The sequence below is a fragment of the Balaenoptera borealis genome (assembly GCF_965194805.1).
Source record: "Balaenoptera borealis genome assembly, chromosome: 15".
NCBI classification, from domain to species: Eukaryota; Metazoa; Chordata; class Mammalia; order Artiodactyla; family Balaenopteridae; genus Balaenoptera; species Balaenoptera borealis.
In genome coordinates, this window is record NC_138871.1 from 62,076,948 (window position 1) to 62,093,818 (window position 16,871).

At 35.8% G+C, this 16,871-nt stretch overlaps 1 protein-coding gene across 3 annotated transcripts in view; it reads left to right on the forward strand.

Moving 5' to 3' along the window:
* The window catches only part of STRN (striatin), a 132,684-nt gene that overhangs the window by 25,141 nt on the left and 90,672 nt on the right, over positions 1 to 16,871 (forward strand). For all 3 annotated transcript variants that reach the window (XM_082356706.1, XM_082356708.1, XM_082356707.1), the window contains exon 2: positions 11,560 to 11,663. In XM_082356706.1, coding sequence (XP_082212832.1) covers positions 11,560 to 11,663 — 104 coding nt within the window. The remainder of the gene's footprint in view (positions 1 to 11,559; positions 11,664 to 16,871) is intronic.

Sequence of the window (16,871 nt, forward strand, 5' to 3'; positions counted from 1 at the left end):
ATGGCTCTAGAGCGCAGGCTCAGTAGTTGTGGCGCACGGGCTTAGTTGCTCCGCAGCATATGGGATCTTCCCAGACCAGGGTTCGAACCCGTGTCCCCTGCATTGGCAGGCAGATTCTCAACCACTGAGCCACCAGGGAAGCCCCTCTAGGTGATTCTGATGCTGAAGCTTGATGCTGCCAAGTGAAGACACTGTCTTTAGGAAAGAGGGCTACCTAGAGGCAATGATTGTGTGCCCAGAGAAAAACAACTAGCAGCCTAGATGCAAGAGAATAATGTAATCCAAAGCTTTTCAGGGGAAATAGGTGTAGTTTATAGAAGACATTAAGATATAAAGCAGATAATTGAAATTTCACTGTATGCTCTTCCTTAGGTTAAGTAAACTATTTTATTGACTTTTACTTTTCATGGATTTCTTTTGTTATTTGTGAGTTTGTGCTCAATTGACAGAACCTTAAATTAGTTGTTTTCTGGCACTTTATTATAGATTTTTGTAAAAGTGAGTGCTTGTTCTCTCCCATAGCAGATGACAGAAAAACAACTGAAAAATATCCAACCGAGACTAATATTTTATGTACTTTTCTTTTTGAATATACTTTTCAGTGATTTTGTTTGCTAGTATTTTGTTGAGGATTTTTGCATCTATATTCTTCAGTGATATTGGTCCATAATTTTCTTTTTTTTGTAGTATCTTTATCTGGCTTTAGTATCAGGGTGATGGTGGCCTCATAGAATGAGTTTGAGAGTTTTCCTTGCTCTGCAATTTTTTGTAAGAGTTTGAGAAGGATGGGTGTTAGCTTTCTCTGAAGGTTTGATAGAATTCACCTGTGAAGACATCTGGTCCTGGACTTTTGTTTGTTGGAAGATTTTTAATCACAGTTTCAATTTCATTATTTGTGATTGGTGTGTTCATATTTTCTGTTTCTTCGTGGTTCCGTCTTGGAAGGTTATACCTTTCTAAGTATTTGTCCATTTCTTCCAGGTTGTCCATTTTATTGGCATAGAGTTGCTTGTAGTAGTCTCTTAGGATGCTTTGTATTTCTGCAGTGTCTGTTGTAACTTCTCCTTTTTCATTTCTAATTTTATTGATTTGAGTCCTCTCCCTCTTTTTCTTGATGAGTCTGGCTAAACATTTATCAATTTTGCTTATCTTCTCAAAGAACCAGCTTTTAGTTTTATTGATCTTTGCTATTGTTTTCTTTGTTTCTATTTCATTTATTTCTGCTCTGATCTTTTTGATTTCTTTCCTTCTGCTAACTTTGGGTTTTGTTTGTTCTTCTTTCTCTAGTTCTTTTAGGTGTAATGTTAGATTGTTTATTTGAGATTTTTCTTGTTTCTTGAGGTAGGCTTGTATAGCTATAAACTTCCCTCTTAGAACTGCTTTTGCTGCATCCCAGGGGTTTTGGATTGTCGTGTTTTCATTGTCATTTGTCTCTAGGTATTTTCTGATTTGTTCTTTGATTTCTTCAGTGATCTCTTGGTTATTTAGTAGCGTACTGTTTAGCCTCCATGTGTTTGTGTTTTTTACGGTTTTTTCCCTGTAATTGATTTCTAATCTCATAGCGTTATGGTCAGAAAAATGCTTGATATGATTTCAGTTTTCTTTTTTTAATAAATTTATTTATTTATTTATTTATTTTTGGCTGTGTTGGGTCTTTGTTTCTGTGCGAGGGCTTTCTCCAGTTGCAGCGAGTGGGGGCCTCTCTTCATCGTGGTGCGCGGGTCTCTCACTGTCGCGGCCTCTCCCGTTGCAGAGCACAGGCTCCAGACGCACAGGCTCAGTAGTTGTGGCTCACGGGCCTAGCCGCTCTGCGGCCTGTGGGATCTTCCCAGACCAGGGCACAAACCCGTGTCCCCTGCATTGGCGGGCGGACTCCCAACCACTGCGCCACCAGGGAAGCCCTGATTTCAGTTTTCTTAAGTTTACTGAGGCTTGATTTGTGACCCAAGATGGGATCTATCCTGGAGAATGTTCCGTGTGCACTTGAGAAGAAAGTGCAATCTGCTGTTTTTGGATGGAATGTCCTATAAATATCAATTAAATCTATGTGGTCTATTGTGTCATTTAAAGCTTCTGTTTCCTTATTTATTTTCATTTTGGGTGATCTGACCATTGGTGTAAGTGAGGTGTTAAAGTCCCCCACTATTATTGTGTTACTGTCAATTTCCTCTTTTATAGCTGTTAGCAGTTGCCTTATGTATTGAGGTTCTCCTATGTTGGGTGCATATATATTTATAATTGTTATATCTTCTTCTTGGATTGATCCCTTGATCATTATGTAGTGTCCTTCTTTGTCTCTTGTAACATTCTTTATTTTAAAGCCTATTTTATCTGATATGAGTATTGCTACTCCAGCTTTCTTTTGATTTCCTTTTGCATGGGATATCTTTTTCCATCCCCTCACTTTCAGTCTGTATGTGTCCCTAAGCTTGAAGTGGGTCTCTTGTAGAGAGCATATATATGGGTCTTGTTTTTGTATCCATTCAGCAAGCCTGTGTCTTTTGGTTGGAGCATTTAATCCATTCATATTTAAGGTAATTATCAATATGTATGTTCCTGTTACCCTTTTCTTAATTGTTTTGGGTTTGTTTTTGTAGGTCCTTTTCTTCTTTTGTGTTTCCCACTTAGAGAAGTTCCTTTAGCATTTGTTGTAGAGGTGGTTTGCTGGTGGTGAATCCTCTTAGCTTTTGCTTGTCTGTAAAGCTTTTGATTTCTCCATCGAATCTGAATGAGATCCTTGCTGGGTAGAGTAATCTTGGTTGTAGGTTCTTCCCTTTCAGCACTTTAAGTGTACCATGCCATTCCCTTCTGGCTTGTAGAATTTCTGTTGAGAAATCAGCTGTTAACCTTATGGGAGTTCCCTTATATGTTATTTGTCATTTTTCCCTTGCTGTTTTCAGTAAGTTTTCTTTGTCTTTAATTTTTGCCAATTTGATTACCATGTGTCTCGGCATGTTTCTCCTTGGGTTTATCCTGTATGGGACTCTCTGCGCTTCCTGGATTTGGGTGGCTATTTCCTTTCCCATGTTAGGGAAGTTTTCGACTATAATCTCTTCAAATATTTTCTCGAGTCCTTTCTCTCTCTCTTCTCCTTCTGGGACGCCTATAATGTGAATGTTGTTGCGTTTAATGTTGTCCTACAGGTCTCTTAGGCTGTCTTCATTTCTTTTCTTTCTTTTTGTTTACTCTGTTCCACAGCAGTGAATTCTACCATTCTGTCTTCCAGGTCACTTGTCCGTTCTTCTGCCTCAGTTATTCTGCTATTGATTCCTTTGAATATGTTTTTCATTTCAGTTATTGTAGTGTTCATCTCTGTTTGTTTGTTCTTTAATTCTTCTAGGTCTTTGTTAAACATTTCTTGCAGCTTCTCGATCTTTGCCTCCATTCTTTTTCCGATGTCCTGTATCATCTTCACTATCATTATTCTGAATTCTTTTTCTGGAAGATTGCCTATCTCCATTTCATTTAGTTGTTTTTCTGGGGTTTTATCTTGTTCCTTCATCTGGTACATAGCCCTCTGCCTTTTCATCTTGTCTACCTTTCTGTGAATGTCCTTTTCAGTGATTTTGGTTTTAAATTTTAACCCTTTAAAATTTTAGAATACAAGATAGTTTAAATGGTTTCAAAAAACTAAATGATACATTTATAATAATTTAATTATTAGATATTCCCATGTTTGCAGGTAAACCTGCTTAGATATAGCAGACTTATATTCCTTATACATATCCTTTTGATAAGTTAGAATTGAAAATAATAAAGGTAAATAAATTTCCTGTTTACCATGTAGGCTTAAATTGTAAAATATCTAGTTACTATTCTTTTCATCTTTTTTTATTTCTAATGTTTAGGAAATTGGAGGCCTAATTTTAGGTACATAATATAAAAAACTTAACGGAATTTTTAACATTTATTTTCCTTGGAAATAATTCCAAACTTTTCAAAAATATGTGCCATCACCATTAGCTTTACTAGTAGAGATAAATGGAAGAATGATGACTTAAAATTTTTAAAAATATTTTATTTGTATTACTTAAAAGCTATTTTCATACCTTATCTACTTGATCAGATTGAATCTTTAGTTTTTCTAATTTTTTCTTAAGATTTCAGTTGTATGTCTCAATCTCACTTTTGTTCCTGAAACTGTAGAAAGTTTAGGAGACTTTAATCTGTGAGAATGTTGAGGTGACAGTGTAGGCTGATGCAAGATTTCTAAAAAAATGTGGTCAAATTGTAGCTTCATGGAGAAGTATACCAATAAAAGAAAAAAGTAAATAGCTGAATTCATCACTGTTCCATATTACTGGTTAATACTGGAGGCTAGGAATATATTTGGTAACTAGAGACCTGTCTGTTTTATTTCAGAAGGAATTTTGTTGTGGTAATGTTCAGGGAGAACTTTTAAGGAGCCTTTTGGGCCGTGTATTTTCTGTCATGTCCTTGTTGCTAATACCCCCACTACATTGGGTGTGTGCCTTGAGTTTCTAAGTGGTGATTCATTCATGGTCTTGGACTATCACCTTAGTTCATTTGTCAGAATGCTGTCCCCTTTAGGGATACACCATTTAATCTCTTGGAGCTTCTTTTTTCTCCTTTGTAGAAATAGTGAATTTGGATTGAAACATCCACGACAGGGTCTACAGACTGGTGGCTTATAGTGCCATATGTGGTGAACGAGTTTTGTTTGGCTTTAAGTCTTTAAATTCTTCAGTTAAGAGACTTATGTGTAGCAACATGCCTATGGTACACTATTCAACAGGTATAAAGGGCGACATGTACATTTAAAGGTAGCTTTAACTCCTGTTCCTCTCCCTCTGAGCCACCCAGTTGCTTTCTTTGGAGACATTCACATTTACTACATACTTCTGAATCATTCCAGAGTTATTACCTATGCACAGAAGCATAATGGTATGTTTACCTTTTTTTTTTTTTCAAAAACCAAATGGTTGCAAACTACATGAAATGTCTGTCTTCTTTTTTTCACTTAATCTATCTTAAATATCATTATCAATATATTTAGAGCTATCTCCTTTGTAACAACTGCATAGTATCCCTTTCTATAGATGTATCCCACTCTTCCTTCTATTTTTCTTCTTTCTTTCTTTATTTCTATTCTTCTTTCTTCCTACCCTTCTATTCTTCCTTTCAATCTTTTCTTCCCTTCTGTCCACCCCCCTCCCCTGCCTTTGCAATTAAACAGTCCAATTCAGAAAACAGTATCCTGCCATATTAGGAGAATCTCTACCTGGGACTTAATCTTTATTCTCAAAAGGAAGGATTTATACCAGCTACTATGTTTTAGACTCAGGTTGTTATTTTTTTTAATAGATCTTTATTGGAGTATAATTATTTCACAGTACTGTGTTAGTTTCTGTTGTACACCAAAGTGAATCAGCCATATGCATGCATATATCCCCATATCCCCACCATCTTGAGCTCCCTCCCATCCTCCCTATCCCACCCCTCTAGGTCATCACAAAGCACTGAGCTGATCTCCCTGTTCTATGCTGCTGCTTCCCACTAGCTAACTGTTTTACATTCGGTAGTGTATATATGTTGATGCTACTCTCACTTTGCCCCAGCTTCCCCCTCCCACCCCCTGTCCTCAAGTCCATTCTCTTTGTCTGCATCTTTATTCCTGCCCTGCAACTAGGTTCATCAGTACCATTTTTTTTTTTAGATTCCATATATATGCGTTAGAATATGGTATTTTCAGGTTGTTTTTACAGAAAGAATTAGCTTTCTTCTGTAAGAACATGTGTTTTAAGACGTTTGTTTCTAACTTTCTGAGTAGAGTTTCCGGGGGGGGGAAATGTAAGAAATTGACTTTTTCTTCCTCTGTTCTTGTAGGTCTTAGTTAAGGACCTAATTTTTTTCCAATTGTATTTATAATTTATTTAACTAGTTCTCTGTAGGTGGACATTTGGATTATACATATATTGTCTGTATTTTTTCAGTATATCATTTCACATATGTACAAATATATTTGAAGGATAACAGTCTAGAATTAGAATTGCTGGGTAAAGAGTATATGCATTTACCAAGACTTCCCTGGTGGCACAATGGTTAAGAATCCACCTGCCAATTCAGGGGACACAGGTTTGAGCCCTGGTCCGGGAAGATCCCACATGCTGCGGAGCAACTAAGCCTGTGCACCACAACTACTGAGCCTGCGCTCTGAAGCCTGCGAGCCACAACTACTGAGCCCACGTGCCACAACTACTGAAGCCCATGCACCTAGAGCCTGTGCTCTGCAAGAAGAGAAGCCACTGCAGTAAGAAGCCCCCACACCTCAACGAAGAGTAGTCCCTGCTCACTGCAACTAGAGAAAGCCCACGCACAGCAGCGAAGACCCAACACAACCAAAAATAAATAAATAATTAATTTTAAAAAAGAGTATATGCATTTACAAAGTTGATAGATATTGCCAAGTTGTCCACAGTAGTGGTGAAACTGATTACCACCACCACAGCCAACATACAAATGCATTTTCCCCAATATATTGTATTTATCAAATCACTGAACTTTATTAATCTGATGGAAAGGGGGAAATGTGATTACAATTTTAGTTGGCGTTTCTCTTGTGAGATTGAACATCTTTTTAATGTGTTTGAGCCTTTTTATTTCCCTTCAATCAACATGTTCTTAGTGTTTTTTTCTGTTGAGTTCTCAATCTTTTTCTTAGTAATTTGTAGGTGCTCTTTATACATCAAGAAAAGCAAACTTGTGATTTGTGATATGACTACTTTTCTGATTTTGTTTTGATATTTGTCAAAAAAGAGCTGTCTTATTTCTCATGATAGGTTTTCATCAACTTTTAAATTACCATGTATAAATATTTTCTTTTTGAGGTGAAATTTATTAGTCTTTTATGACTTTGGGTTTTGTCTTATTTTCAAAAAGACATTCCTAACCCTGAGATTATTAAAAACAAACTCTACCTTTTCTTCTAGTACTTTGGGGTTCCTTTAAATTTTTTGATCCTTTTGGCATTTGTTTTGATGTGAGAAATAATTTCTAGATGGCTACCCATCAACATTTATTGAATAATTTACATTTTCCCCAATGATGTGCAATGTCACCTTTAGTTTATACTAAATTCCTGTATGTATTTGGGTTTGTTTTTGGATTGTCTGTGCTATAGATAGGTCTGTTTGTGCATCAGTACCACTTTAGGTGACTATAAATCATAATGTTTTAAAATATTTTAGAGCTTTAAAATAATTTTTTTATTCTTGTTTATTTTTCCATATATACTTTAGACTCATCATGTATGATGTTTTTTAAAAACATTGTATTGGTATTTTAATTGAGCTTGCATAATTTTAAAAGATTAATTTAGGGAGAAATAAAATCATTGTAATACAGAATCTTCTTGTTTAAGAACATGGTTTTGCTTCTCATTTGTTCAATTCATTTTTTGTGCTCTTTAGTAGCATTTAAAATATTTTTTGTATAGCTCTTATTTTTTTCTTGTAAGGTTTATTCTAATTATCATTTTTGTTATTATAAATGGGATTGTTTCCTTTCATAATATCATCTGGTTGTTTTTATAGAAGCCGTGGGTTTTGATTTATTATTTTTATATGCAGTTACTTTACTAAAATTCCTCTATTTTTGCAATAGTTTATAGTCTATATTTTCTTGGATTTTCCAGATATCCAGTCATATCATTTGTAAATAATATGATTTTATTTCCTCTTTTTTATTTATAAACTTTCTTTTTTCTTAATTGAAGTATAGTTTATTTACAGTATTATATTATTTTTAGGTGCACAGCATAGTGATCCAATATTTTTACAGATTATACTCCATATAAGTTATTACAAGATAATGGGTATAATTCCTTGTGCTATACAATATATTCTTGTTGCTTATCTGTTTTATACATAGTTTGTATCTGTTAATCCCAATCCCCTAATCTGTCCCTCCCCACTTCCCTCTCCCCTTTGGTAACCACAAGTTTGCTTTCTATATCTGTGAGTCTGTTTCTGTTTTGCATATATATTCATTTGTATTATTTTTTAGATTTCACATATAAGTGATATCATACAGTATTTGTCTTTCTCTGTCTGACTTATTTTCCTAAGCATAATATTTTCCAGGTCCATCCATATTGCTGCAAATGGCAGAATGTCATTCTTTCTTATGGCTGAGTAGTATTCCATTGTATGTGTATATATGGAATACTACTCTCTCTCTCTCTCTCTATGTATATATATATACACCACATCTTCTTTATCCATTTATTTGTTGATGGGCAGTTCGGTTCCACGTCTTGACTGTTGTGAACAGTGTTGCTGTGAACATTAGGGTGCATGCATCTTTTTGAATTAGTGTTTTCATTTTTTCCAAACTTAATTCTTTCTTGACTAATGACATTGGCCACCACCTCCAGAGCAACGTTAAATATTTGTGGTAAGAAGTGGACATCCTTGTTTTGTTCCTATTGTCATTACTACTCGGGTTTCTCTATTACACATGATACTGGCTTTGAATTGAATTGTTTGTGTCTTATCATATTAAGGAAGTTGGCATAGTGTTTTTTTTTTCAAAAACAAAAATCTTATATTGACAGAAAAGTTGCAAGGGCAGTACAAAGAATTTTTCTTTTCTGAACCGTTTGAGGGCAAGGTGCCAGGCAACCTGATGGCCCATTGCCACCCACCAAATATTTTAGTGTTTGTCTCCTATAGGCAAGTACTATCCTATGTAACCACATACAGTTGTCAAAATCAGGAAATTAACACTGATGTATTACTACCATCTAGTCCTCAGACCCATCCATATTTTGCCATTTGTCCCAATAATATCCTTTTATAGCCAAATCTAGTCCAGAATCATGCATTACATTTGGTTTTCATGTCTTTTTAATCTCCTTCAATCTGAAACAGTTTTTCCTTGACTTCTGTGACCTGATGCTTTTGAAGATTACAAGAAAGTTAATGAAAATGCCCCATAATTTTAGTTTGCCTGATGTTTCCATATGATTGATTTCACATTATGCATCTGTGGCAGAAATGTCACAGAGATATTCTTCGATCACCAAGGAATATCACAGATATTCCTATTATTCCTTTTTGTTTGTCTTTTCTAGGCACCTCCATCTTCTTTGTAATTTTTCTCTCCAACAATTCTGGGTCTTTTATTTTTTATTAAATAATTAAGTAGTCCAGTGTGTGAATTGATAGGAGGATGGGGAAGCAAGTGTCCTGGAAGTATAAGGAGTAGTTGGTAGGCTGGGGAATGAGTTGCAGTAAGGACTTTTGAGTATTATATGCTGAAGTGTCAGAATCACCTAGGACCAATGATGGTGGCAGAAATAGAAAGCTAGTCAAAGGGTATAGAAAGGAAGAAATTGATAATTTTATTATTACTTTGGTTATATGATTATACTGATTAAATTATTGTTTTTATTAAAGCCATTTAGAAGCCTGTCTTCTAGGCCAAAACATTGTTTGACCAAACAAGGTGGGCTGTTACATCCTTTTGACAGGACATTCATTTTTGTCAGCTTTTAATGCATGTATTATTAATTCTGCTTATATAAAATAATGATCTCATTGTAGAACATACAATTTCAAAAGGTTTTATGATCATTGAATACAGATATTGTAGATATTTGGTGCCTTTTCCCCTGTGTATACAACTGAACTATCTTTAGCGTGTTTTTAAATATTTCAATAAGATAAAAATAATCCTTCTTATAATTGCAATATAAATTTTAAGAGCTCATTGAAATGAGAACAAAAACATGACAGTACCTACATTCTGAAAATTATAAGAAGCTCGGTGAGTTGGATTTTGTGTTTATTATGGTACTGAAAAAAAAAGAAATGAGTGTCATTTAAACCAAATAGAAGTAAGTTTAATGGTTCATTCACTAAACCTTAGTTGGATAATCCACAGTTCCTTAGGGATGTGGTAAGATCATAATTAAATGTAAATTTTTGCTTACTTAAATGGAAAGCACTGTGGAAATATAAATAACATTATCTGAGTTAATATAATAGAAATGAGAGGTGAAAGAATGTGAGAATAGTGAAACTGATAGCTATTTTTGAGGACCCTTGAGTAGATCTCCTCCCACACTCCTAGTGGTGTTATGAGTTACTTTAACAAGTTAGTATTTGCAACATAGTTTTAATTCCTTAAGTGGAAAGTATTATTTCAATTCTAAATATCTTTTTAATTATTATGGAGAGCTGCTCTTTCCTATCCCCTTTGTCTAACTGAAGACTAGAGTTTTAACAGTTTGTTTCATGTTAAAATGTAGGTTTTTTTCTTTTTTTCTTTTTCTCATGTTTGGGAGGAGCCAGGAACCTATGGAGGGCCATTTTCTCTGATTTTCCTTTTCCCAGCTTTCACTTTCTTTCCCCCTGCATATCAAATCTAAATGGGGATGGGGTGAAAGGTGGGGGGGATTGAGAAAAGGCAGCTATTTCTTATTTGAAGGGGAGGTCCAGGATAAAGTCTCTTAAGATAAGAAATCCATCAAAAAATTTGAGTTGATGGTGAAACTCAGAGAACTCTTACTTTACAAGGCTTATTATAAGAACTCATGATTCTACTTTACCCCCTTTCCCCATCTTCACTCTTTAGAAAAAAATTATGTAAGTTTCAGGTGTACAGCAGTATAGTTCAGCATCTGTATAAACTACAAAATGACCACCGCCACAAGTCCAGTTACCATCCATCACCATACAATTGACGCCTTAGACCCGTGTTTCCTGCCCCCCCAACCCTTTTTCCCTCTGGTAACCATTAATCTCTTCTTTGTATCTATGAATTTATTTTTGTTTTGTTTGTTCATCTTTATTTTTTTTAAGATTCCACATATGAGTGAACTCATACAGTATTTGTCTTTCTCTATCTGACTTATTTTGCTTAGCATAATATCCTTGAGGTCCATCTATGTTGTTGCAAATGACAGGATTTCAATTTTTTTTTTTTATGGCTGAGTAGTATTCCGGGGTGTGTGTGTGTGTGTGTGTGTGTGTGTGTGTGTGCACCACATCTTCATTATCCATTCATCCATCGATGGACACTGAGGTAGTTTCCATATCTTGGCTATTATAAATAATGCTGCAATGAACATGGGGGTGCATATTAGTGTTTTGAACTAGTGTTTTCATGTTCTTCAGATAAATGCCTAAAAGTAGAATAGTGGGTCATATGGTGGTTCTCCATCTTCACTTTTTATAAAGGCGAATCCCCCTCAATGCCTTAAAAGACAAACACTTGAGCAAACTGTACAGTATTTTGCATATGTCTGCACTTATATTGGTTGTTTTCCATTATAGACTCTTAGAGGATATGGACTACGTGTTGTAACATCGCTAGTCTGAAGTGACATTTATATAGATGTCCTTTTTTTTTTTAAAATAAGTTAAGCATTTCCCCCGCTTGCAGTCAGTGCCCTTCTATATACTTTGTGACAGATCTGTAAAAAGAAATTTTTTTACATCTAATTGTTTCATCTTCCAAAGGTTCTTTCTTCAGCTGAGTTTGAAAAAGTTTATTTCGTCTAAACTGAATTTTGTCTTTCTTTTCCTTACTCAGGCTCAGATTGCCTTCCTTCAGGGGGAAAGGAAAGGTCAAGAAAATTTGAAGAAGGATCTTGTGAGGAGGATCAAGATGCTGGAGTATGCGCTTAAACAGGAAAGGTAATTCAGTGACATGGAAGGCAGTGTTCTTGTAAATACTGGAGTGATTTTTCTGTTATTCCTACAACAAATCCACATTGTAATGTGTTCTACTTTTTAATTCAGGAAGTAGTATCTGTAATAAACATTTAGAAATGGTTGTAATATGTTAATTTGTTAATGAATATTTAGTAATAATGACCAAAAAACTGATTTATATGATTTCTAAGATTTTAGCAACATTTTTCCCCCACTCTGTCCTTTCTAAAGAAATGTATGTACTTCTGAACTGTTGATATCTATTTCCTTATAGAATTGAAATAGTTTTTGAGTTGTAAAGGAAATTTCATAATACTTACTCCCTTTTCCTATCATCTAGTATTATTCAGTTTGGTGTATTTTCTATGAGAGAAACCTACTCTGGCAGACTGTGTTGAGAATCCTTTTATAGACATTTTTGGTATTTTGATCCTTTGCTATCAACTATTCATATCTCTCCAGAAGTGAATCTTACCTTTCTATTCTGCTAGTGTCTAAGATATTCAAGAACTAAACTTGGTTCACAAGTAAAGGACAATAGGTCATGGATGAGAATTTTGGAAGTTTTCATATGAATTAAGTTTGTTTGCTTTAGTGGATGGTCTTTGGAATTTTTTGTCAGCAGTATAAGACAGTTCTTTATTTTAGATTATTGAGTACTTGTTAGGTGATATTGAAATTCTCTATTTTGCTTTGTTTTTGACCACATGCCCTTTTCAGTTTTTTGAAGCATCTTCTACCATTTAGAAGATGCTACTTATGGATATCAAAAAGTAGATAAAACTTTATTAGAAGTTGTGTTTACCTTCACGTGGGATCTTTAAATGACACAAGAGGTTGAAAACGGATTGACCTCTTAGTGAAAAATTGGTGGTTCTTTTCATTCCTTGAGAGGTTGATTGAAAGCTGTATTGGGGAGATGGTGGGGAAAAAAACTTTTAAAAGTGTGTAATTTGGGAATATTTGAGAGTTTAAGCAATCTAAATGAGAGGCATAATCAAAGAGAGAGTGTAATAACATTAATAATGGCAACTGTTTATTAACTACCATGTACCAGCCCCTGAGGCTTAAAAACTAAGTAACTTATGTAGAGTTGCAGAGTTACAGTAGAGCTGTGATTCAGATCCCTCCAGTCTGTCTGATTCTGAAGCTTGTACTCTTTACCAGTACATTATACTATCTTGTAAGTCAGAAAAATTAAAATATACAAATATTAAACTAACCAAGGATATGGTGTATATGTGTGTGTGTGTATGTGTGTGTGTGCACGCGCACGTGTGTGCGCGCATTCTCATTAACGTATTCATTTATCTATCCATCCAACTTAAGTACTGTGCTGGAATTGAGAAGAAGCAAGTCACAAACCTTGTCCCTTCAGGGCCTAGAGTAGTGGGAAACAGACTTGGAAACCACAAAAGTACAGTGCAGTAAGTTAGGTGCTGTGGGAGAAGTCAGCACAGGGTACAGTGGGGTCACAGAGAAGGGAGTGGTTGTTTCGATCTGGAGGCAGTGAAAGTAGAAAGGAGGGTGTGACTAGCGGGGGTGGGACTTGAACAGCATCATAAAAAATAAGGTGTTTGCCAGATGGGCAAGGTTCAAGCAGTAGAGAAGATAACGTTTGACATGGAACAAAGCATTTTGGTGTGTTCAGAAATTTGTGATTACTGTGTATGGAGGGTAAGGTGTTAATTGTGATTTTTAAGCAATAATGGTAGCGATGGGCAAGAACCAGATCATGGAGAGCCTAACTAAGGAGTTCAAACTTTTATCTTACGCTGCAAGTTTTTAAAAACATTTTCTTCTAAAATAATCTCAAACAAATAGAAGTTGCAGGAACTATATACCCTTCACCCAGATTCACCAGTTGACAACATTTTGCTGTATTTACTTGTATCATGTTCTCTCTATATACTCATTGTTTTATTTCCCTGAATCATTTGCTACTTCTTTGCAGACTTATACCCCTTTGCCCTTAAGTACTTAAGGGACCATCTTCTAAAAGCAAGGACATTCCCTTAAATAATTACAGGTCATTATCAAATTAAGGAAATTTAATGTCGATATAGTTCTATTATCTAATATAGCCCATATTCATATGTTCCACTGATGATCTTTATAGCATTTTTTTCTACCAAATGTCCTAATAATGATCTCTGTAGTATTTTTTTTCCTGGTCCAGGATCCAATCTAGGAATACATATTGCATTTAGTTGTCATGCAGTTGAAAGGTTTAAGCATGGAATAGTCTAAAATAGATTTTAGAAAGATCACCTCAATTTAGGGGATGTACTGAAAAGATCTGTTAATAGAGGCAGGAAGATTGTAATAGTTTAGGATGAGAAATGATAACGTAGTAGCTGCTAGAACAGAGGAGTTAGCCACTATGAAACATTTTATTTTATTTTTTATTTTTATTATTTTTTTTTGGCTGCGCCTCGTGGCTTGCAGGATCTTAGTTCCCCAACCAGGGATTGAACCTGTGCCCCTGGCAGTGAAAGCCTGGAATCCTAACCACTGGACCTCCAGGGAATTCCCTATGAAACATTTTAAATAGAAAAAAAAAAAAAAAGCATAAAATTTGGAGATGATTTGGTATAGGGGATGAGGAAGAAAGATAATTCAAGAATGAGTCCCAGGTTTCTGGCTTGAGTGAGAAGTTTGAAAATTATCAAGTGAATTAAAGATAAAGAATTAGGGTTGAAAAGCCACTGTGGGAGGGGGACTCATAACTAGAGATGTGTAGTTGGGAATCATCAACATTGTGGGTAAAATTATAAGAACTCTGAAACAAACAGAACAAGTATTGTGGGACAAGAAGAGATTACTAGCAGGAGCCACAGGAAATGGAAATGTTTGAGGAAAAGACAGAGGAAGAAGAGCCAGCAAAAGAATGGTAGAGAAGGAAGGAGAGAGCAGTATATTGGAAGCAAGCTAAATTAGCAGGTGGGAGGTTGACAATTGCAGATGCCAAACAAATCGCAAGTAAGTTGCATACTGAAAATGGTCCTGGATTTGCCAGTTAGGCGCTTGTTGGTATCCTTGCCAGAAAGCTTCAGTGAGGTAGCAGGAACATCAACCAGATCACAGGGGACTGAGAGGTGAGAAGGGTAGATAAAGAGGAGACAGAGTTGTTTGTTTTTTTGAGTTGTTTATTTTTTCAAGTAGTTTGACTTTGGAGAACAGAAAAGATAGAGATAGTGGCTGGGTCTAGGGAAGATTGTTTCTTTGTTTTTTGCTTTTTAACTTAAAGGGATTCTCCTGGAAAAGTGTCCCTGATTTTGTATCTTTGGATGTCCATGGAATGATGTGAGATTATTCCTGATGTAATGGCACCACTGAAGTGTAATAAATTAAGGAATAAAAAAAATTCTGTGGATTAGAGCTCTTAAACATTTGAGTTCTTTTCACTGTGAAATTATTTTTAATTAATGCAAAGGGATTTTTTAAAAATTGGAACATTTCAGTTCTTTTGATTCTGAAGTTATTTTTTCTGACACGTTAAGCCAATTTTAAAAGGTTTTTAATTGAGGAACATTTGAAACATAGGTGTACAGAGACTTAATATCTTTTATATACACCTCCAAGCCTCAACAGTTAACATTTTTGTCAATCTTGCTTCATCTCAATCTATTTTAGAGCAAATTCCAGACATCTTGTCATTTAACTTGTAAAAACCTAAGTAAGGATCATGGTTTTGAATTGCTGTATTACAGATTTTCTAAGTCGTCCCACTTAAAAAGATCCAAAGTTAAGTAAAACTGAATATTTAACATTAAAGAAGGATTACACACCTAGCAGTGGATTTTTTTCTTTATGCTATTGATTTTTTAAAAAATTTATTTATTTTATTTATATTTTTGGTTGCACTGGGTCTTTGTTGCTGCGTGCAGGCTTTTCTCTAGTTGAGGCGAGCAGGGGCTACCCTTCGTTGGGGTGCACAGGCCTCTCACCGCGGTGGCCTCTCCTGTTGCAGAGCACGGGCTCCTAGGTGCATGGGCTTCAGCAGTTGTGGCTCGCGGGCCCCAGAGCGCAGGCTTAGTAGTTGTGGCTCACGGGCTCTAGAGCGCAGGCTCAGTAGCTGCGGCGCACGGGCTTAGTTGCTCTGCAGCATGTGGGATCTTCCCGGACCAGGGCTCGAACCCATGTCCCCTGCATCGGCAGGCGGATTCCCAACCACCGCGCCACCAGGGAAGCCCCTAGCAGTGGATTAACAAAGCATTCCTTAAAGTGTGATAAAATTTACAAAATGAGAAAATTTACATATAATTTTCCAAGAACACGCAGGGTATAACCTAAGGTTTATTCAGGAAGTTCTATACTGAAGAACCTCAAACACTATATAAAATGTAATTCTGAAACATTTCTTCCATTTGCTCCACATATCTCTTGTGTCTGCACCACTGTAAAAACCCAACTGTCCTCCTTGCCTCTAATACATTTTCTCATTCTGATTAATTTTCCACGTCCATGGGATTCGTTTTCTAAACACAGATGTTATATCCCTGCTTGAAAATATCTAGCTAATTTCAGCGTTCTTCTTACTAAAACCTTCTACATCCAGGCTCCTTTCTAGTCCTATACAAACACACACACCACTGTGTATTTTTTTCCACTTTTAAGATGTTCCTTCTGACCAAAATACCCTCTTCATCAGTCCATTTGTCTGATTGTAGAACTATAGGTTTTGAGGTTTAGCTAAAACTTCATGTGTTACCTTCTTTTTGGTAGCTCTCCTTGACTACTGTCAGGACCTTTGACAGAATTAGATAATCCCTTATCTAAATTCGTATAACATTTGATATAACTCATAGCTCTTATCCACCATGTGCTAGAGTTATTTATTTACATTTCTGTCTCTTCTTTATCTCCTTGCGTTTATCCTTAACTGACTACAAGCTGCACATTATTCCCACCAGCCAGTACAGTGCCTGGCATGTCATAAGAATTCAATAACAGTTCGTTGGATTTTATCAAATTATTATTATCTTTTTTTTTTTACATCTTTATTGGAATATAATTGCTTTACAGTGGTGTGTTAGTTTCTGCTTTATAACAAAGTGAATCAGCTATACATATACATATATCCCCATATCTCCTCCCTCTCGCGTCTCCCTCCCACCCTCCCTATCCCACCCCTCTAGGTGGTCACAAAGCACTGAGCTGATCTCCCTGTGCTATGCGGCTGCTTCC